The 22500-nt window shown below is 44.2% G+C and overlaps 3 protein-coding genes across 5 annotated transcripts in view; 2 read left to right on the forward strand and 1 right to left on the reverse strand.

Moving 5' to 3' along the window:
* The window catches only part of tmprss6 (transmembrane serine protease 6), a 261509-nt gene that overhangs the window by 231767 nt on the left and 7242 nt on the right, over positions 1 to 22500 (forward strand). Inside the window, exons 2-3 of the mRNA XM_084002603.1 lie at positions 21345 to 22071; positions 22249 to 22372. Coding sequence (XP_083858729.1) covers positions 21997 to 22071; positions 22249 to 22372 — 199 coding nt within the window. The 5' untranslated portion in view covers positions 21345 to 21996. The remainder of the gene's footprint in view (positions 1 to 21344; positions 22072 to 22248; positions 22373 to 22500) is intronic.
* Positions 1091 to 4841, reverse strand: atf4a (activating transcription factor 4a). Its single transcript, XM_084005063.1, has 4 exons — positions 4683 to 4841; positions 3365 to 3562; positions 2972 to 3280; positions 1091 to 2304 (listed from the first exon to the last, which is right to left on the reverse strand). The coding sequence occupies exons 2-4, from the start codon at positions 3405 to 3407 to the stop codon at positions 1397 to 1399; spliced, it is 1260 nt and encodes a 419-aa protein (XP_083861189.1). The 5' UTR covers positions 3408 to 3562; positions 4683 to 4841; the 3' UTR covers positions 1091 to 1396.
* LOC311011298 (uncharacterized protein) lies at positions 9334 to 21264 on the forward strand. Of its 3 annotated transcripts, none has more exons than XM_084006160.1 (11): positions 9334 to 9419; positions 15968 to 16012; positions 16571 to 16768; positions 16853 to 16961; positions 17059 to 17158; positions 17294 to 17381; positions 17537 to 17670; positions 17811 to 18009; positions 18157 to 18250; positions 18449 to 18527; positions 18831 to 21264. In XM_084006160.1, exons 3-11 carry the CDS (start codon positions 16669 to 16671, stop codon positions 20073 to 20075), a joined length of 2148 nt encoding a protein of 715 aa, XP_083862286.1. In that variant the 5' UTR covers positions 9334 to 9419; positions 15968 to 16012; positions 16571 to 16668; the 3' UTR covers positions 20076 to 21264. The 3 variants fall into 3 exon arrangements, with proteins under 3 accessions (XP_083862286.1, XP_083862287.1, XP_083862288.1); XM_084006161.1 differs by lacking the exon at positions 9334 to 9419 and adding an exon at positions 11332 to 11557; XM_084006162.1 differs by lacking the exons at positions 9334 to 9419; positions 15968 to 16012; positions 16571 to 16768; positions 16853 to 16961; positions 17059 to 17158 and having other exon boundaries at positions 17351 to 17488.

A 22500-nucleotide genomic window follows, 5' to 3' on the forward strand; every position in this document is an offset into this window, starting at 1 on the left:
ATTAACTACAAACATATTGTCTATGTCTCTTCACAGGAAATTGGCACTTCATTGTGAGGAAATTCTTCATTATGTGTTGCTGAAAAGATAATTTAACATTTTTTTCAGAAAATGCCTGGTAGATTTGTGTTCAGGACATCTCTGACTACATACATACTGGAAATCAAGCATTCTTACTGTACCAATGTGGAGAAATTCAAGTATAAAAGTCCCATATTTATACCTGGAGAATTGCATATTTGCCCATATTTGAGCTTCTGTAAAAACAATTTTCTCAATAATTCCTGGCTATGGGTGGTATATTTGACTTCTACACATAATTGACTACAAGTATGTTTAATATGAAGCATTTTTACTGTACCAATGTGGAGAAGTTCAAGTATAAAATTCCCATATTTATACATGCAGATTGCATATTTGACCACATTTGAGCTACTGTAAAAACACTTTGCTCAATAATTCCTGGCTATGGGTGGTATATTTGACTTCTACACAGAGGACTACAACTATACTTTAAATCAAGCATTTTTACTGTTGCAATGTGGAGAAATTCAAATATACTGCTTCTATGGAGGAGTGGAACTGGTTTTATAAGGGGTGGAACTGGTTTTATAAGGGGTGGAACTGGTTCTATAAGGGGTGGAACTGGTTCTATAAGGGGTGGAACTGGTTCTGTGATGGAACTGGTTCTATAAGGGGTGGAACTGCTATTATCAGGGGTCCATTATTCCAGTCTGATAGAACCAACATGATCCAGCCAGGAATAGAACCGACGACAGCACAGACTAGGAATAACCTGCAGCCTTACAAGGTCTCTCCTCCTGAGCAGAAACTAGTCCCGGCCTGTTGGAAGCTGGGAGGACTTCAGGCTGCCATAGGAGGACCAGTCCAGGTCGGAACTCTACTAAACCAGTTCTACCGGTTCTGATGCTGCTGCACGGGGAACCAGAAAGACCCAACAGAGAACATCAAGCTCACATATTTACAACTGGAGGTAGAGAAGTGTGTTTATGTTCCCCATACAAGATACAATTCCATATTCTTACATTTAACGATGTGATGCTAAAATCATTAAAACCACACGAGTCTCTGAAGTCCTGATAGATCTTTATTAGAAAAAGAAGAGCGAAGCGTTTTACAAGCCAAACGTGAGATGTGAGCGACACCGCTTTTATTAAATAAAACCATCAGCAAGCAAAGGAGAGAAAACTATGTACACGAAGCAGACAGGCTGACTCATCAAGAACTCATAAATAGGCTGAGGCCTCTTTCTGGACTCAAAACTGTAGAAGAGGAAGGTGGACTTGGGAGGGGGGGGGACAGCGGGACACCAGGGGCCATGAAGACCTCCCAGACCCCGGATCTACTTCCAGAGGCTCCTCTTCCATCCTGCTTCCTATCCCACTGAGCTGGTCTTGCTGCGGCGCTTACGGACCTCCTCCATCAGGTCCTTGAGGTACTGGATCTCCCGGCTGATGGACTCTGCCTTCTCCGCCAGCTCGTTGTTCTTCTTCTCCAGCTCGTCACACTCAACGTTCAGCAGGTCCTGCTCCACCCTCTTCTTCTGTCGGTAACGGTTGGCCGCCGTCTTGTTCTGCTCCATCTTCTTCAGCTTCTTCTCCACCACCTTGGGAGCACCGGACACAGATTTGACCCTGGATGAGGTCTTGGCGGATGGGGGCTCTAGTTTGGAGTAGGGTTTGGTCCTGGAGGAACCAGCTGTGGGAGGAGACGGGAAGCGAGGAGGTGAGCCGGCTACGGACTCTATGCCGGAGTCGCTGTCGCAGTCGCTCGAGGGCGGAGAGGTTTTAATGGCCTGCTCAGGGGGGGACATGGAGGAGGACTGGTCCTCGTTGGACTGAACCACCAAGTGGCCAGAGGGGGGAAGAGAGGAGTCTATGGGGCTGGGATCTGGAATGATGGCGGCTGCGAGGGACAGGGGAGTTTTATCTGCATCCAGGACATCCACTTCACTCCCCAGCTCGAATGTGAAGGCCGAAGACTTGGGAGACGGGGGCTCAGACTTCAGGACCACCTCCTGATCCAGATCCACCATCATAATAGCCCCTCCCACCCCAGAGAGAGGGAGGGAGGGGATGCTGATGGCCAGATCCAGATCGTCATGTGGGGCAGGGATGGTGGTGTCGAAGGAGTCTAGATCTAGGTCCACGTGGGAGCCGAGGGAATCTAGGAGTGCCTCGGGGGAGCCGGGGGACTCATCAGATGAACCCATGAGCGATGCCAGGTCAAAGCCACTCAGGTACATTTTTTCTGACATCCAGTCCATTCCGGCGAAAGCATCATCTGCAGACAGATGATTTATTATTAAAATCTGACCAACAAGTATGAAATGATAAAACACAATTAACCTTTTTCTTCTCATAATCAGGGTTCCTACACCTTCTCCAAAGTCACATTCAAGCACTTTTCAAGCATTTCCAGGTGCATTTCCATGCTTTTCCAGCCCCTTCCAGCTGTGGTAAACTCCATATTTGTACCAATCCAATGGTCAGTATTCAGTCTACTTATGATGTCACTTGTTCATCACATTAAATGAGATGTTATTGTCCTCTAAACAACCAACATGATGTTTGGAGACAGCTTTTTACAGAAGGACCACAAATGAAAGGAAAACTAATTCCACTAACAGATCCACAGAAATATAATCACCAACTATTTTCATCATCTGTTCATCATCAAAAGTCATTTTACATAAAGAAATGTCAGAAAATGCTGTTTTCAGTCCCTCAGATATGGAGATCTTCTTTTCTCTGTTCTATCATAGATGTCATCACATACAACACACATTTCAAGTACTTTTCAAACCTTGAAAACACCAAACTAAAATTCAAGTGTTTTCAAGGATTTCCAACACCCGTACCAACGCCGGATATGAAGACATTCTAGCTTTGATATCAGTGATTTAACTTCCTGTAGTTCCACATGGTTTCAGATTATTAAGTCGCCTCACCATCGCCGTCGTCTGCTCTGACGTCGAGCAGGTCACCGGCAGCCAGCCAGGGGACAGACAGGGGGTCCTCGCCGACCTTGGTCCCCAGGAACAAGGGAGGCTGGGTGGGGGCAGGAGAGGGAGGGGGGGAGGCAGAAGACCGTGGAGAGGACATGGAGTGGTAGGGAGACAGGGAGGAGGCATAGGAGGAGAGGGAGAGGGGGGGCGAGGCTGGAGCCTTCCCCTCGAGAGACGAGGAGGGAGAAAGAGCTTCTTCTTCATCTTGGTCCAGAAGGGGCCCCATGGGGTCAGCCATCAGAAACAAGGGCCCTGTGGACAAGGAGCAAGAGTTTAGCATCAAGTCCACCTAGTGGATCCACCCAGCCTTGGTTTCAGCAGAGCTGTAACACCCACCTAAGTACAGGGCCCCCACGTCCTCCAGCTGGGAGAGACTCATGGCTGCTGCAGCTCAGCGGCGGCCGTGAACGGGTGAACAAACCCAACAGAGAGTCTGGAGACGAGAGCGAGTCAGAGGGGTCGGTACTCTGGTCGGTTCTGTGGTCGGTACTGCTGTCGACGGCAGCAAAGCTGAGGGTGGTTGCCGAGAGAGACCTGGTGGAGAGACGAAGGGCGGTTTAGTGGATTTAATAGCTTAATAAACATATACATATATATATATATTATAAACACACACACAGGATAAACAGAATACAAGGTAAACATAACTTACACTACTACTTATACCTATATTATAAATATACGGCGACATTTCTTTCAGCAGGGCTCAGTGTCGGTACTCTTATATTCTCTTAGTTAAGGGTTAAACACAATATGTTCATGTATTTTCCACTTCATACCAGTTAAACCAGTTGAAGTAAATGCACACATTTCAGCCTGTTGGATCTACTTTGTCTCATGTTATCATTGTCTTTATGTATTTACATATATGGTTATATATTGGGGCTCATTGTAAACCAACTGCTTTTGACGTTGTTAGCATTAGCGTATGTAGTTAATCTCGTTAAATCTCGTGTGGGGGAGGGGAGGCTAATTTTGGGGCTAATCCTTCCACTGAAGTGAGACAGCGCAGCTGAAGACAAACTCCACGCCCTCCGCCGGGGATAACATTTCCTAATTTGGTCATGACTTGGCCGATAAACCCGCCCTCCTCGCTCCGTCACCGCCGGGATGTGGGTGGGAAGGGTGACGGCCATTTTCATAACACAGCCGTTTGTGCGGAGGGAGGGCCCCGCCAGTGCGCGCCATTTTGGACACGCCACGTTGTCAGTTTAATATACACAAACATCACTGATGTTGGAACAGCAACAACAAAAATGTCGCGATGGAGAACAACAAAACAACTTAAAGATGGCGGACCACCGAGACGACGGCTAAACACGTCTCAAAACCGAGGAGAAGCTTTGGCGGGCACGAGCTCCTTCATCTGACACTTTGTAACATGACACCAACTCCAAAACCAGGAAACGTACATATCGGGACCCCGTTTTAACAGCAGATTATGTAGAACCCAGCGCGACCCGGACCTCGTTTTAACAGCAGACTTATGTAGAAGCCAGACCTACCCGGACCCCATTTTAAAAGCAGACTCGTGAAACCGGAGCGGCGAGCGCTTAAACCGGCTCAACAGGTCTGTGAGCATTAGCAACAGCCCGACATTTAGGCAGCTGAATCGGAGGTGAAACATAGCGATAGTAAAAAAATAGATACTTACGCCATTTTGCCAGAAATAGCCAGTGCACTTAGCCTTTTGCACTGCCGGGATGTTGCCGCCGCAAGGAGAGCCGCTGCGCGCCTTCAGATCGCCATGTTAGCGTAGGAAGCTTCACGAGTCGCGTTCACGTTGACTGACGATGCGCCGAAGACCCGGCGGAGACGGTCACGCGCTCATATAGAGCCGCACCACCGCCGCCTGCACGTGTTCTTCCGCGGAGGGAAACGTTCGCCGTAACTTCCAGCAACAAGAAGGATCTGTTTCACGAAAACCACGCAGTTCATCTAGTAATAACGAACCTCCGGCAGTAACACATGACACGAACACAGCTTTATTTAGTCCAGTCGGGTCTGATTTGTGATTGGTTAGATGAAGAATGTCGACACAGCTGACAAAATAGTTCCACGGGGAGCCAGATGTAGGTCAGATCCCAAACCAGAAAGAAAACCGTGCGACACACACACGTCATATGAAGCAGACCTAAACAAATGTTTAGGTCCGTGTTCCGTTTTGTTTTACCTCAGTAAAATGTCGCACACTTGATTTAGGTTATAACCTATTATAAGCTATTTTACGATCATGTTGTTTGTAGACAATAAGTTACTAAATTATTAACATTTTTCACATCTGTGAATTTGACTGACTTTCGCGTTTATCTATGTTTATATCTTGTATTCTGAGAACTCATCGCTGGTTAAACTTGATGAACCCGTCTATAACTGTGCTGCCCCCTGGTGGTCATCTGGAGCGCCCCCGAAAGAGGAGCACTAAACTGCAGATGGTTATTTAAATTAGAGCACGCTCATCAGAAGAACACCAAAGATTTAAAGCAGGAGAAGCAACAGCACATTCCGCACTAAATAACACAACAGAAATTAATATGTAGAAATCATTTCAAAAGAAATAAACAACTCAACTTGTAATCATTGTTTGACGTCAGTCTGTCAAAAGATGTGATAAAATCAATAAAATAGAATCATCTCATCAGAGTATCAAGGCTCTGTGATCAGTTTTAGTTTTGGAGGGAAGAGCATATGAGACTAAAAAACTTGTTTGGCTTTGTTTTACTTAAAACTATAAATCTTATAACGTAAAAGATGTGTAAACATCTGTTAAATATGTACATGTAGAAGATATCAGGCAGGAGAAATTAAAAACCAGTCCTTCATCCAGACCCTTGAGGTAGAAGATCCTCCCTCTTAGAGGAGCCATCCTGGTAGGGGATCCATCCTGGTAGAGGATCCCTTCCAAAGTCTCTCAGAGGTTTCTTCCGGGTTTCTGTTCCCGGTTTTTGGGAGATTTCCCCGATTGATGGAGGATCCAGGACTGGGGACCCTGGATAGAAGCTCGAAGGTCTCACCTTCATGAAGTGTTTGTAAAGTAGAAATGATGATGGCTTCAAAAGAAACGGCTCTGAATGTTGTTTTTGTGTTTCTATCGCCTCTAGAGGTCCAAAGAGATACTGCAGGACCGGACGGGCTGCGGCTAACTGGTTAGCATGCTAATTTAATGACGTTTCAGCGCAAACAAAGTTCTCCATTTTAAATGATTTGTGCATTTATTAATTGTTCACCCTTAATGAAATAACCAAGTCAACCATGTTTTTGCTGATATTGAAAACTGAACAGAGTTGAATTTCTGCTGTATAAAAGTCTTGAAGTGTTGGTGAAGAAGCGGCCGTCTTTACTTCTCCACAGTCCTGCCAAAGTACTCCTTCTGGAACTGCTGGAACTCCTCCTCCGTGAACAGAGACCTGGTCTCCTTGGTCTTCTTGGTCCGGGGCTCCGGACGGTTTCGGGACTGCCTCCCTGAATTGTGGTTCAGGATCTAAGAGACAAGACAGGCAACACTGTATCAAACATGGTTTTAGATTTATTATTTCAAGTTGAAATTAATATATAAAATAAATTACACAACAAGAAAGAACAGATAAATGTAGTATGTACTTATTTAACCCCACCCCTTCTCCATAATTAATATCATCTGTCATGCATATATTTTCTCTTACGTTTTCAGTGAATTCTCTATTAGATTGTTTTTTAAATACTTAACTTTTTTAACTTTACTTAACAAGTATCCTACAAAATAAAATGTGTTCATGTATTCCTCTCAGATATATATCACAGTGTCTTGCATATTCATTGAATTTAATAACAAAAATATAAACGTATTGAGAGATTTTGGTATCCAAACTATGAATTAATTCAGAATTTAAAATAAATGAATAAAAAACAAAACAAATAATAAGTAAATAAACCCGATTGAAAAAACAAACAAACAGGAAATTAAGAAATAATAAATAATAATCAAAATAAATAAACAATGATAATTAGACCCCTTCTTCTGTGTGTGGTATGTATGTATATATATAAAATCGTTTATGTCACCAAGAACAGAGAACAGCGTCTGTATAAGTTTGTTTACTGATGGTGCCTGTCTTACCTTCAGCGTGTCTGAATCTGTCGCTCTGTCGACGTCCTCCATGAAGTACTTGAGGTTGGCGCTCATCTGGCTCTTCCTCTGCTTCTTCCTGAACTCGTCTACAACAAACACCAGAGAAGAAGACGGACGTTCAAAACCTCGTATCTTCTTTATTTCACTCTCAAGTTGGGACGGAACGGTTATTTACACGGAACAAAAATATAAACGTCTTCATGAGCTGAAATCAAAGATCTCAGACGTGTATGTCCTACATGCATCTGTTTTTTTAATTTCCAGACCGAAGACACTTCTGGTTTAGTTCCTCTTTAAAGACAAAGTCTCACCTGGTCCGTCTGCTACACATCTACACATGGACCCAAAACCTTTTTGGACCTTTGCTGAAATAAAACACGTGACTTCTACTTTCTGGTGTTTTCCCTCTGAACGCAGATGCAGAACGAGGACTTGACTGACCCACTGCAGACTTGATCCTCTTGTCCTTGACGGTGGCTTTGCTCTTGCCGGGACCCCGGCGACCCTGCAGCCGTCTGACCTGCTTGGTGACCCCCTGGCGCTTCGTGCTGACCGACGCCATTACGGCAGCCGAGCTGGGCGTCCGCTGCTGCTTCTTCTTCCCTTTACTGACACCTGTGACATCAGGAGGAAGGAAGACCAGGTGAGGGGAACCCACCGACAATCAACATCTCTGATTATTACTCCTGGCAGGGTTCCTACACCTTCTCCAAAGTCACATTCAAGCACTTTTCAAGCATTTCAAGGTGCATTTCCATGCTTTTCCAGCCCCTTCCAGCTGTGGTAAACTCCATATTTGTACCAATCCAATGGTCAGTATTCAGTCTACTTATTATGTCACTTGTTCATCACATTAAATGAGATGTTATTGTCCTCTAAACAACCAACATGATGTTTGGAGACAGCTTTTTACAGAAGGACCACAAATGAAAGGAAAACTAATTCCACTAACAGATCCACAGAAATATAATCACCAACTATTTTCATCATCTGTTCATCATCAAAAGTCATTTTTCATAAAGAAATGTCAGAAAATGCTGTTTTCAGTCCCTCAGATATGGAGATCTTCTTTTCTCTGTTCTATCATAGATGTCATCACATACAACACACATTTCAAGCACTTTAGTCTACATCCAAGCACTTTCAAACCTTGAAAACAACACCAAAATTCAAGTGTTTTCAGGGATTTCCAGCACCCGTACCAAGCCCGTGTTGACGTCATATATTCTCTTGATAAAAGAATATCTGTTAATGAATGTGACAGTAGTCCATGTTAACAGCAGGAAGCAGGAAGACCACAGTTCCATCACCTCAAGATGCTAACACATCTAGAAGCTAGCAGCCAATGAAGATAGCTTCACAGCTAGAAGATCAAGTGTTTCTTTAATTCCTTGAAAACTTGTGAATCATAATGAAATTAAACCAGAATGTATCCACCATGTTTCTGTTAAGGTTTAACCGTCTAACTGACTGGACGAACAAGAAGCGACTCAAAGGCTGCTCGGTGATGTGCGACGCTAATATTAGCCGATGCTAGTGTTAGCCAATGCTAAGTTAGCCGGCGAGTTAAAAGGCTAACGTGTCTAAAGCGGCTGCAGTTTACCCGCGTCGTCGTTGAGCAGCTCCAGTCCTCTCCGGAGCAGCGCCGCAGACATTGTCGTTCATAAAATGTAGTTCTCTCCGAACGACTATAGACACGACGACCCGCCGTCCGAGCGCAACGTGAGTCTATCAACATCCGGGGGGAACTGCTCTTGTGCGCACCACTTGAAAGCAACCGGCCAGAAACCAGTCGAAGATGTGTTTAAGTTCCTCTTTCAACGTCGCCATGTAGACGCTGAACACACACATACGTACAAACGCACACGCACACACGTACAACACACACACACTGCATGATGGTGATGGATCAGAACTTTAATGATAAATAAATAAAGGGATATATAAAGTATATATGCATGCAGGAATCTGGTGGACTTCAGACCTGAGATCTGATCCTGATTGTTTGAAAGCTCATGTTTATATGAGCAGTAACGTGTGTTTTATATTCTCCACATAACCTTCAATGCATTGGTATGAAACATGTTTAACTTGTTGATGAAAAGAAGTTAAAACAACGTGCTAATTATAAAGACGACATGGTCACCACAGTTACGATAAAGGGGAAGTGAAGATTCCTGACTTCCTTTAAGTTCTGAAGGAAACGACTACAGGGTGAATGTAATCTGGTGGACGGGTGTCAGAGGGGGTCTGCCGGGTCCGGCTGAGGGAGTCGTCTGTCTGGTGAGTATTGATCTGATGATGTTTCTGTTATCTGGCGGCGACCAGCTAAAGATAAACCTCAATGCCTGTTTCTACTTCCTCCATCAACTTTACCAACCCTGTGTTCCACCACGAGCGTTGAGTGAACTATTATTAGTCTTCCTGCTTTCTGAGTAGTTTCTAGTCCAAGAGGCTCAGAACTGAACAAGCCCTCTTGAAACCTAAAACAGGACCAGGACTTGCACAGATCCTGTTATTGCAGATAAATAGACTATTAGAGACGAATCATTTATCGTCGTATGAAACAACATTGCTATCTCTGGATTTCAACACAGCTTGAAAATGATTAAAGGTCCCATATTATGAAAAACAGGTTTTCTCTGGACCTCTCCACACCTATAAACTCCCTGAGCCTGTCAACTCCCAGAATGAGGAAAACAAGCGACTCCTGCATGGTCTCTGCAGCGCCCCCACTGGTACAACGGCACTCCTAGGGCTGTTCAGATTCAGCTCCCGTCGTTATGTAACGAAGGGAGTCATTTGCATCTAGGCCGAACTCCTCTGATAGGAGATATCCGAGAGGGGGCGTTCATCACCGAGGTGTGTCCTGCAGTGAGATAGCAGTGAGATAGCAGTGAGATAGCAGTGAGACAGCAGTGAGATAGCAGTGAGATAGCAGTGAGATAGCAGTGAGACAGCAGTGAGATAGCAGTGAGATAGCAGTGAGACAGCAGTGAGATAGCAGTGAGATAGCAGTGAGATAGCAGTGAGACAGCAGTGAGATAGCAGTGAGATAGCAGTGAGATAGCAGTGAGACAGCAGTGAGATAGCAGTGAGATAGCAGTGAGATAGCAGTGAGACAGCAGTGAGATAGCAGTGAGATAGCAGTGAGACAGCAGTGAGATAGCAGTGAGATAGCAGTGAGACAGCAGTGAGATAGCAGTGAGATAGCAGTGAGATAGCAGTGAGACAGCAGTGAGATAGCAGTGAGATAGCAGTGAGACAGCAGTGAGATAGCAGTGAGATAGCAGTGTTCCACAATGCCGTCACTCAGAGCTAGACACACAAATTGCTCTGTTGTTGGTTGTACAAATCAACATAAGTGCTGATATTCTGTCCCAGCTACAGAAGAACAGAAGAGACAGTGGTTGCGTTTCATTTTTAATGACAATGTGCCGGCTATGGTTCGTGTTAGCTTGTTTGTGTGTGCTGACCACTTCACATCGGACTGTTTCAGTAACAGGTAGACGGAGCTCATTAGCATTTAAAGGTGCAGGCACAGAAACACACTGTTCTCAGCAGAGCTCATTCGAGACACTTTTGAACAGCTGAAATTCAGGACCACGGATGTGTTTGGGGCAATGCATAACGAATACATTGTTGTTGGACCTCTGACAGCTGAATTGAGGAAAAACAGAATAATATGGCACCTATAACAATAAATCCTGCTCATGATGGTAAATTCAGGCTGCGTCCACTAGAGGGCAGAAAAAAATAATCCAGGTTAATTTTTAAATGCTCCTTTGTGGGTTTCTGCTCCAGCTACAGAATTATTACAGTTCATCGTGCATGTAGATTAACAAAATGATTATATACAATTGAATATTTAACCCAAATCACTAATCAGCCTCGGAGGTCTGGGATCAGCCTGGGATCAGTCTGGGATCAGTCTGGGATCAGCCTGGGATCATACAAAGGCGTCTGTCCGGTAACAACAAGACACAATAAACAACAACAATCACCAACTGTCCCTGAGGGAAAAACACTGCTACGTCTCACATGATGGATGAAAGTCAGAATTTCTATGTAGCTGAAACTAAAGTGATAAATGTGTGAACATGAAGATCCTTAACGGGGTTTCCACCGGGGGAAACCACGGCAACCACAGCGTTCTCCTCTTTACCCGAAAACCTTCCTTCTCCTCGTCACTCAGAGACGACTAGGAGGAGGAAGGTCGAGAGACAGACAGGACAAGAGTCTACGGAGGACAGACATGGTGTCTCACTGACAGAGACAGACAGGACAAGTCTACGGAGGACAGACGTGGTGTCTCACTGACAGAGAGACAGACAGGACAAGAGTCTACAGGGAGACACAGGACAAGAGTCTAAGGAGGACAGACGTGGTGTCTCACTGACAGAGAGACAGACACTGGACAGGTAGGCTCTTAATGATCGTCGGTCTGAATAGAGATGAATGAATGAGTCGCTGACAGGAAGTGATGCGAGAGCTGAAGCGGTCGTGTTGACGGCGGGGAGTCAGGTTTTTGATAAGATCAATAAGATCAATCAGATCCTCATCAACCACAACCAGAACCTGTTTGTTACAGAGCTCGTACGGTGCTGGAAATCCTTGAAAACACAATTTTAGTGTAGTGTTGTAAAGTGTTTGGATGTAGACTAAAGGTCTATAAATGTGTGTTGTATGTGATGACATCTATGATAGAACAGAGAAAAGAAGATCTCCATATCTGAGGGACTGAAAACAGCATTTCCTGACATTTCTTTATGAAAAATGACTTTTGATGATGAACAGATGATGAAAATAGTTGGTGATTATATTTCTGTGGATCTGTTAGTGGAATTAGTTTTCCTTTCATTTGTGGTCCTTCTGTAAAAAGCTGTCTCCAAACATCATGTTGGTTGTTTAGAGGACAATAACATCTCATTTAATGTGATGAACAAGTGACAGAATAAGTAGACTGAATACTGACCATTGGATTGGTACAAAGATGGAGTTTTTTTTATCTAAAGATAACGTAGGTTTGTTGTTTAAAGCTAACATAGTTTTTTTTGTCTAAAGCTAACGTAGGTTTGTTGTTTAAAGCTAACATAGTTTTTTTTGTCTAAAGATAACGTAGGTTTGTTGCGTGTCCTGAAATAACCGTTGTACAGTTGGATTAAGTTTGTGGTGTAAACTGTGTACCAGCTTGTGTTCGGACTCCAACAAGCAGCTTCAGAGACTTCAGTCCTCGTAGTCATGAAGCGTAAGTGAGAAGAAAGGACGAGTGCTGGGAAGTGGATCAGTTTTGTTTTTCTGATTAGAACCACCAGAAGCTTTCTGGGAAGAGTAGGTGACAGGAAGTGGTTTGTGTTTTCTGTAGTTTGTGGTTGTTTCTGAGTTTCAGCTTTTGGAGCCGGTTAAAGGGGAAGTCCAGATATCAGTTTAGAGCTTAGATCGCGCTCGAGCGGCTGATACGGAGGTCGGCTGACTCAAAGTGCTGCTTCCCCTCCGAGGTTTTCCCCGACATCACCGATCATGAGATACAGACGTTTACGCTGAACACGACACTGTGCGTCATGACAACATAGCCGGTTACACTGAACGTATCAGTTCACCAGTCAAACCTCTCAGCTCCGAATATGGGGTCAAGCTGCACAACACACCAGCTACTGTACTTCCCACAATGCAACTTGGTAGTGTCTTTCTTTAGCAACCTCCAGTTCTGGACAGTGAAGCCAGTGCTGAAGTTCCTTGAAAGTTGCATTATCTCTGCTGGCCACCAGGGGGCGACTCCTCTCTGGTTGTATAGAAGTCTATGAGAAAATGGTCCTACTTCTCTCTGCTGGCCACCAGGGGGCGACTCCTCTCTGGTTGTATAGAAGTCTATGAGAAAATGGTCCTACTTCTCTCTGCTGGCCACCAGGGGGCGACTCCTCTCTGGTTGTATAGAAGTCTATGAGAAAATGGTCCTACTTCTCTCTGCTGGCCACCAGGGGGCGACTCCTCTCTGGTTGTATAGAAGTCTGTGAGAAAATGGTCCTACTTCTCTCTTGATGTATTATCTCAGTAAACATTGTAAACATGAGTTTATGGTCTCAATCTCTAGTTTCAAGTCTTCTTCAATCCAGCATGATGTTCATTTAGTACATTATGGTCCATCTAGAGTCCACCAGACCAGAAAGGCTTACCTGCTGATTGACAGGGGATTGACAGTCACACTTAGCTCGGCACACACAAACGCACAAACACAAATCGTTTTCACTCAGTTAATGTGTGGTGATATATGATGGAGGTGTAGTTTTTATAAGTGGCTTTGAACAAAAGCGACTGCTAAATACCTTAAATGCACATGTACTGTATGATCTATGATGGTGATCTAAAATGTTGATCTATGATGGTGATCTACGATGGTAATTTGTGATGGTTAGTTTTTGTTAAAACCAGGTTCAAAATTCACATTGTTGCCATATTAGAGTCCACGAAGGGATGTTGGATGAATCATCATGACAAAGAATCACTCCGATGTGTTTAGTAATGAAATATTGCATAAACGAAGAGATGAACAACATAAGAATGAAATTCAAATAACGTCTTTAGTGAGCTGGAACGTAAAGTTAATAAGATAAAAAAAAGTTAACTGATCACCATGAAACTCACTGATATGAAGACAATTATGTTTTACAAGTTTTCTGAAATGTTATGTTTAAATATGCAAATGAGTCATTATCTGACGTAACTTCTGGTGAATTTAGGAGAAATGGTCCGATGCAAACAGACGCAGTGAGATAAACAGCTGAATGTCAAATTAAACTCTATTTATTTTTATTTTATTTTTTATTTTAAATGGAAGGACTTGAGTTTTGGTGTTTTTTTTAACCTTTGAATATCAGGTTATTTTATGGGGAAGTCCAACGTCAGTGTTGTTGCTCATCGATACTTATCTTATTCTTATCTTTCTTACACCACATCTCTGAGCTGCTGTTTGTATTTTACCAACAGCTGATTTTTTTTCATGTTGACGACGTCTCCGACGTCACCAGCCCATGACGGCAGCCACACCCCTGATTTAATTATTGATAAGATGGTCAACATGGATACATCAGATCACTACCGTTTGTTTTCTAAAGTGTAATTTGTTTTCCACCATTGCTGGTAAATAGATAATGAAACCAGTTTTATGTCTAATTACTCAAACAACACGTCAGAGTCAAACTAAATAACTTCAGCTGTAAACAAAGATAAGACAACCAAAAAGAAGCGACGGATGAAGGAGGTAGAGATCGTACGAGTCCATAACTAAACTATTACTAGCAGGAATGACCCAGAATATCATTTTCAGCCAACAATCGCCTCTTAAATCCTTCGTAGCTGTCGGAACAAATATCGATCTGCACACGCTTCCACTCTGAAGAATGACTAATGATCATGGAGTGAATATTCGTTGTTATGCTGATGACACTCAGTTCAGAACAGAAACACAGAAAAAAGAGAATTTGAGAAACTATGAACCAGGTTAGGTTTTTTTATCATATAGGAGACAGTGCAGGAGTTCGACCTCTCTCGTTGCTTACTGCGATGCTTTATGGACGACCTGAGTAACGATCTATCGGCTGCAGCACATTATTCCACCAGCGCTAGAATCATTCACGTGGGGGATTGATTTTAAAATGAGTTTACTTGTTTGTAAGTCTTTAAATTGCTCCGCATCTTCATACCTCTCTGATTGGTTGATCCGTGTGAGGTCTGCTGCTGCTCGGCCAACATGAATAATGAATTATAATAATTATAATAATTATAAATGTGATGTGAGCGTTTTATGTTAGGAAAGGTGCTATATAAATACATTTTCTTATTATTATTTGTTATTAAGAACCAACATGACTTCATGAGTCTGTTGTTACTAAAGGAACGGATCAAAGGACCAGTCTGTGCTGGTTTGGTGTCCTGGATCGGTGACCTGAATACAGGACTTTATGGATTTCAGGGGATCTAGTTCAGCTTCCCTTTTCTGACTTTAACAACTGAGAACTTTCTGTTTTTATATTCATACAAATATTGATCCAGGAGGGCCATCACATGTTGAAGTCCAAATGACTAACGTCGATTACGCCGGCTAATGTCTGATTAGTGCCGTTTTAAGAAAAGGAAGTGCTGTTAACAGGAAGTTCACCTGTCACACAACGGAACATTTGGCTTCTCAGAAAAACATGTTGACCTTAAAACCTCTTCCTCCTTCTCCTCCTCCTCCTCCAGCAGATTTGGCTGTAACACACACACACACACACACACACACACACACACACACACACACACACACACACACATAAAACCTTTAAACATCAGAGTGGTTTAGAAGCAACAAGCACTAGTTTACAGGGATGAAATGAGATATTAAGCACTATACATGTGTACATGTGTCTGTGTGTGTGTGTGTGTGTGTGTGTGTGTGTGTGTGTGTGTGTGTGTGTGTGTGTGTGTGTGTCTGTGTGTGTGTGTGTGTGTGTGTGTGTGTGTGTGTGTGTGTGTGTGTGTGTGTGTGTGTGTGTGTGTGTGTGTGTGTGTGTGTGTGACATAAGCTGCAGGAAGTCAATGAAGGTGAATAATTAACAAGTTTACAAGTTGGCAGAAACAGTGAAGTGACCAGTGTTGTTGTGTTATTAGTGTTAATGTGTTGTTCAGTGCCTCTTTATAAGAACGGGAGCCGGTTGAACTTAAACGTCCTTAATTAGAAGTCAGAGAGGAAACTGAAGTGTTAACCACAAACACGTGGAGGTGAAGCGGCTTCACATGTTGACGTGGGAGGATGAAGTATGATAAAAGTCTTCATCCTGTCATGTTGTTCACAGATCAGAGGAATGAAAGCAGCTCTCCGACGTGCTGGAGCTTCACAGGTATGTTGATCAGCTGACCTGAGGTCTGGTGTCCAACCTTTACTGAAGCCACAAGACGGTTTATCATTTCTGGTCTACACAAAGAGACCAGATACGACATATAATCCTTTATTTACCAGAGACCTTGTGATTTATGATCGTGTCTTTTCAGATCATTTTCTTGAAAAGAATAAATAAAAACAAATCCAACAAATTCAAAGTGATTCTAATATGTTTAAGTTTAAAAATTAAAATCTATTTTTATGATTATCAGGATAATATTGTGATTTTAAGTTATTTTTCGAAAGGTGGATTAACATGTCTATTTACAATTCTAATAACAAGCCTAAAGATTATTTCAAATTGCTCAAGTTTGTTTAAAATATTTTACCAATTTTTCATTACTTTTAACAGTTTTCCTAAACACGCACCAGAACAATTGGCAAAATTTCATGCACAAAATCACGCATTGTACTCTCACTGGTATTCGTTTTATTCATTGGATATATGTTTGTGTGTGTGTGTGTGTGTGTGTGTGTGTGTGTGTGTGTGTGTGTGTGTGTGTGTGTGTGTGTGCAGGATGAGCAGCAGGATGAAGCAGTGAAAAGACAGAAAACCATCCAACATTCAGCTCTGGAAAGCTTCCTGCTGGTCTGAGATCTGTCTGAAGACCATAAATGGAGAGAAACAAGAAAACCCGTCTGCTGTTCCTGCTTCTGGTTCCGTTCGCCGTCGGCGCCGTCGGGAGCGAGAACTGTCCGGGCCACCCAGATCACAGTCAGTGATATATTGGATCACTTAATAGTAATAATAATAATAATTCTATTGTTATATATCTTTTAAATGTCTTGTCTCCATTAGTCCACTCAGGTCTCAGCTGCTACAGCGACTACAACCGTGTCATCAATTGTACGTGGAACAGCATATCTGATCCAGACAACGTGTGCACCATAAAGGCCTGGATACAGAGGTAGGACAGACGGGTCCTCCAGACCACAGACAGATCCCTCCGGGTACCAGCTCACTTCCTGCCTGCAGCACAATGAAACCAGTCTTTCTTCCCTCAGCACCTACAGCAGCTACAGCAGCTCCTGTATGTCGGAGCTGGTCCAGGTCTCCGGACGGACTCTGAAGAGATGCTCCCTGAGGTTCGACAGAGACGGCAACGTGAGTCTGAGGAGCTCCGCCCGTCATCACTCCGTTAGCTTCCAGCCGCCAGCAACACAGTGCTGCCAAGAGGATCTAATGAGGTCACCTTCATGACATCATGAACTCATTTCTTTGATCTTCTTCTTTCCTCAGTTTATATCGACCCACGAGCTGTCCGTCAACGTGACCTGTGACCCCGGCAAGCCGACGCTGAGCTTCTTCTACAAGCCGGCTTGTCACAGTGAGTCCAAAGAATCAAATGTTAATCACCTCCTGGTGACGGAGCGGCTGAGCTCGCCTTCATAATGGTGTGTGTGTGTGTGTGTGTGTGTGTGTGTGTGTGTGTGTGTGTGTGTGTGTGTGTGTGTGTGTGTGTGTGTGTGTGTGTGTGTGCAGTAAAGCTGGATCCCCCACGACAACCAGACATCAACCTAACCACCATTTCCTGGCTCCCCCAAGTCACCCAACATGGACGCATCTCACTTTACATCAGCGAGCTGCAGTGGAAACGCCGGGAGCAGCCGTGGACGGTGAGTTAGGAGATAAAAGTATCAATGAGAGTTTATCTTCTCTGTTAGGAGATAAAAGTATCAATGAGAGTTTATCTTCTCTGTTAGGAGATAAAAGCATAAATGAGTTTGTTTCCATGGAACATCACGTTTCTGTGCAGGAGAACACCAACGTTACATCACAATGTATGTGGCACTGCACGGCGGAGCTGGACCCTGATAGGCTGATGCACGGCGAGCGGTACGAGGCACGCATTCGAGTGAAGGGCATTAAAGAGCGTTTAAAGTCAACCTGGAGCGAATGGAGCCCCACTGCATCATGGGTGTCATCCATCGGAAGAAAGAAACAAGTGTCGTCAGGTAAGTTTCTTCCACAGCGTTGTTTGAACGTAGATCTGTTCCCTTCAGGAAGTTCGAGGCCTGAACCGCATCCAAGGAGGACCTAATGAAGGTTTACACACAGTTTACCTGCTGATCAGCTGACGTGGTCTCTCCTGTGTCTGTCAGACATTTCTGGACGATTGTTTGGTGGCGTTGCTGTGGCGGCAGCGTTTGCTGTGTTTCTGGTCATCGTACGCCTTAAGACCGACAAAACCACCTGGTAAGAAACACATGCAACTCTGATGATGTCATCCTGTGTGTAGGATGACTCTGATGATGTCATCCTGTGTGTAGGATAACTCTGATGATGTCATCCTGTGTGTAGGATAACTCTGATGATGTCATCCTGTGTGTAGGATGACTCTGATGATGTCATCCTGTGTGTAGGATAACTCTGATGATGTCATCCTGTGTGTAGGGTCTACATGGTGAAGAGGGTCCGAGGTCCGCCTCTACCAAACCCAGCCAACTCTTTCCTCCAGGAAGCTAATTTCCAGGTGAGACTATGAAATCTTATTTCTCTTCGTGTTCATCTGATTCCACTGCAAACAAACTTGATTAACGATGATAAACATTTTTTAATTGTTCAAATGTTTATCACTGTAAATCACATCACACGTGCAAGTTGTTTTTGTAGCCATTTTACTAGGGGGCATTTTATGCTGACCTGGGTCCCAGACACCAGACCAGAACACTAGATTGTGTTTAAATTAAGTTAACAGGCAACCTCCTTTCTTATACTGTAACATTTTATTCTTTGTGTATTTTTAACCTTTCTAATTCCTCCTTCTCTCCTCCAGACTTGGTTGAGTCCTCACTTCAGCAGCGAATCCTTCCCTTGCCTCTATAAACCAGTGGAAGTCGTCTCCATGGAGATGAGCTCGAAGGTGGACGCCGTTTCCCCCTGCGGACTCGAGGCAGCGCTTCTGCAGAAGATGAGGAATGAAAGCAGCAACGACTCGACCAGTTCCAACTTCTCCAACCCCATCTACTCCCAGCTGGGTCCTCCTCCTCCCGTCTCCTCGCTCACGGCGGGGAATCTAGCGCCCTGTGCCACCGACACGCCTTATGGGCCTGTTGGTTGTCAAGGTAAAAAAAACGCAGAGCAGGAAGTGGAAGAGATCCACCTGTTGCTCTCCAAAGGCAGCAATGACGGCGAGTCCCTGCCGGTCGTTTCAGACTATGAGAAGGCCGAGAGGATGCATGTGGAGCGCCTCCGACTCCAGAGTCTGGATTCAGGTGTGTGCAGCGGCGAGGAGGTGAGTCAGGAGAGCCTGGAGGCCGACGACATCACGTTGACTGGCGAGGGCCTGGAGGCCGACGAGGGCCTGGAGGCGGATGAGGGCCTGGAGGCCGACGGCATCATGGTGACCGGCAAGGGCCTGGAGGCCGACGAGGGCCTGGAGGCCGGCAAGGGCCTGGAGGCCGACGAGGGCCTGGAGGCCGACGGCATCATGGTGACCGGCGAGGGCCTGGAGGCCGACGAGGGCCTGGAGGCCGGCAAGGGCCTGGAGGCCGACGAGGGCCTGGAGGCCGACGAGGGCCTGGAGGCCGACGGCATCATGGTGACCGGCAAGGGCCTGGAGGCCGACGAGGGCCTGGAGGCCGACGGCATCATGGTGACCGGCAAGGGCATGGAGGCCGACGAGGGCCTGGAGGCCAATGGCATCACGGTGACCGGCGAGGGGCCTGAAGGCGAGGAGGTCACCACAGTTCAAGTTCAGAAGTTGTTTGGAAGCGCTGGAGGTATTTTTGGGTCCATTCAGGTTTGTTCTGGTTATGAGAAAGTCCAGAAGCTGGACTCCGACAGTCCCGAGCTCCCGAGTTTGGATTCAGGTGTTACCAGCGGTGGCGAGGAGCAGGTGAGTCAAGAGGACATTGATGAGTCTCCTCCTCCCGGTGCCTTCTTAATTCCACAGCCTCAGATCTTCTCTGGACCAGGTTTAAGTCCTTTTCTTGAGAGGATCGCTCTAATGCCAGCTAGCAGCTCGGTAGAACCCTCTGGTGGTGGATATATGCCACTGAGACAAGAAAACCGTCTGTAGTATCATGACGGCAGATGGAAACATCCCAAAGCATCCTTCAAAAAACTTCATCCTCAATCCTGGATCCTTGATTCATCGATCCTCAAACCCCGACCCTCTATCCTCAATCATCAATCCTCGATCCCCTGACTGATCTGTGATCAGCTGACTGATCTGTGATCATAAACAGATGTCTCTTCTTGTGAATCTTCAGATGAAAGTGTGAAAACATATTTTCTCGTTTCCTTTGTGTCTCCTCGCGACACAAGTGAAGGAATGGAGGAGGTGATTTAAAAGATTTGGGATGCGGCCTTTAGATGGTCAGACAGTCAGGTAGATGTTCTTACTTGTTCTAATATAGACATTTATTCTATGCTCTGGTTGATCTGAATTAATGTATTTGGCTTCTACATGGCTTTATTGTGAATATGTATCAGTTATTTATCGTTTAAATGAAGACAACATTGTGAAACAGAAACAAAAACAGAAAAACAAGAAGATCAATGTTTCCTATTGTATGCTGGTTGTTATTTTACTCATTTGAAAAAATATGTGAAAAATATGTATATTTTGACAGTTTCCAGGTACTTGTTTTTATGTGACATATGATACATGTCTTTCTGATCCGTGTCTGTACGTCATGGATATATGCTGATGATGCTGAATGCAACTTTACTTAAACCCCAAAAGACAGCTTAAATCATGAGTCACATGTTTGGCAGCTACACATAAAGTCGTGACTATGAAGGTAAACAATAAGTTATTAACGTAAAATCTGTCAGATCTGTCTTTGAAACACATTTTATTTTTATATTATTATTATTCGTGAATGTTTTATAATAAACTAAATAGTGAACGGATATTCATGGTGTGGTTTTCTCTGTGTGGTGATTAATTATGTTTTAAGTGGAATTCTTAATAAAATAAATCTGAGTATTTGGAGGAATATTGTAAACTTGAGGAAATGTTTGTTTTCACAAGAGATTTGAAGAATTTCAGCTATTTTTATCACATACATGACTTTTATTACGTACATGACTTCTCTTTCATGTTAATGTGTATTTTTGGACATATTGGAGGGATCCCCTATTACATATAATATAAAACTGTGTTCCTTATTAAACCAATAATATAGTGCAGCCTAGTGGCATGTATAACAGTTATTTGTAATCATGGATGTATACGAAGCTAAAACATTAAAATAATAATTGTCGACAGATTCATATTTTAATTCTATATTCTCCATCACAATTTCTCAACATAAGGAAGATTTCCATTTGCTTAATATAGGTTGTATTCATGTTAAGGTGGATTTTTGGACATATTCACATTTTTGGAATTAAAAAAGTTTAGGATAAAATAATTTCATGGGACCCCCTGCAGTAACTCTGCGGACCCCCTGGGGGTCCAGGACCCCAGGTTGAAGATCTCTGTACATAATCTTGGAAGGGACGTGTTGGTGCGAGCCTCAACGTTGTGAGTTGAACATTTAAATGTGCTCAGGCTCCTCCCACACCAGTGGGATTTCTTGTTTGCATGGAAAGTGAAATGAACTCTGGGATACGAGGCGAGTATATGTAAATAGATTCAGCAGTGCAGGGAGTAGACTGGGAGCATCACTGTTGCTAGGTAACGCTTAGTGACATCAGCATAGCTGGACTCACCTGCCTCCCTGCTGCTCCACTGAGCCGACGTCAGGACTCTGTTTGCTTTCATTAGTCAACACGTTTCTCTCACGGAGCAGCTCTGGAGTTATTGATCCACCCTCTTCTTCTACCTTTGGACTTACAAACAGTGGGAACCCGTCTGTCTGCACAGCAACATGTCTGTCTGCACAGCAACATGTCTGTGTAGGAGCTCCTGCAGCACCGACGCTGAGTAAAAAGCTGCCGAGTTGGAAATTCATCTGTATGAACCGTGAGATGATAACCGTGGTGATGTAATGGCACTCGGCTGCGGCTCGAAGAAGTCGGTCCCATGTGACCAGGAAGTCACAGCTGCTGCTCTGGACGCTGGGGTCAGTCACACTAATGCTAATGCTAATGCTAACATAGCTTCAGAGTCTGATCTTTGTCAGTCTTCAGATTAACGTTAAACCAAATGGTTTTAGGAGCTGTGCTCAACAAAAAGGTTTTTTTTATTTTGAATGTTGTGCATTTATATAACATGTATATGTATTACCTGTGCTCCACAGGGACAAGGTGGCGGCCTGGTTGTGGCTCCGCCCACCAGGAAGTCTCGGACCTGTAAGTGTCTCCTGGCCTTCGTCATCATCATCCTCGCAGCCACAGGAGCCACACTGGCCTGGTACTTCCTGGGTACGCCGGATTTATTGTAGTCCTTATTATTGTTAGACTGTGAAGGTTCTCAGTCATCCAGGTCCTGGTGATCCCCCCCCAGCCCTCAATGAAACTACAGTTTGGTGGGGGGCCAGTGGGTCCGGATT

This window comes from Eutrigla gurnardus (assembly GCF_963514095.1).
Source record: "Eutrigla gurnardus genome assembly, chromosome: 3".
NCBI classification, from domain to species: domain Eukaryota; kingdom Metazoa; phylum Chordata; class Actinopteri; order Perciformes; family Triglidae; genus Eutrigla; species Eutrigla gurnardus.

Coding starts and splice junctions, on each gene's coding strand:
- LOC311011298 (XM_084006160.1), top strand. CDS start 16,669: ATGGAGAGAAACAAGAAAACCCGTCTGCTGTTCCTGCTTCTGGTTCCG. Junction 16,962..17,058: donor ATAAAGGCCTGGATACAGAG/GTAGGACAGACG, acceptor TTCTTCCCTCAG/CACCTACAGCAGCTACAGCA. Junction 17,382..17,536: donor CTACAAGCCGGCTTGTCACA/GTGAGTCCAAAG, acceptor GTGTGTGTGCAG/TAAAGCTGGATCCCCCACGA.
- atf4a (XM_084005063.1), bottom strand. CDS start 3,407: ATGAGTCTCTCCCAGCTGGAGGACGTGGGGGCCCTGTACTTAG. Junction 3,281..3,364: donor CGTGGGGGCCCTGTACTTAG/GTGGGTGTTACA, acceptor CCTTGTCCACAG/GGCCCTTGTTTCTGATGGCT. Junction 2,305..2,971: donor CAGAGCAGACGACGGCGATG/GTGAGGCGACTT, acceptor ATCTGTCTGCAG/ATGATGCTTTCGCCGGAATG.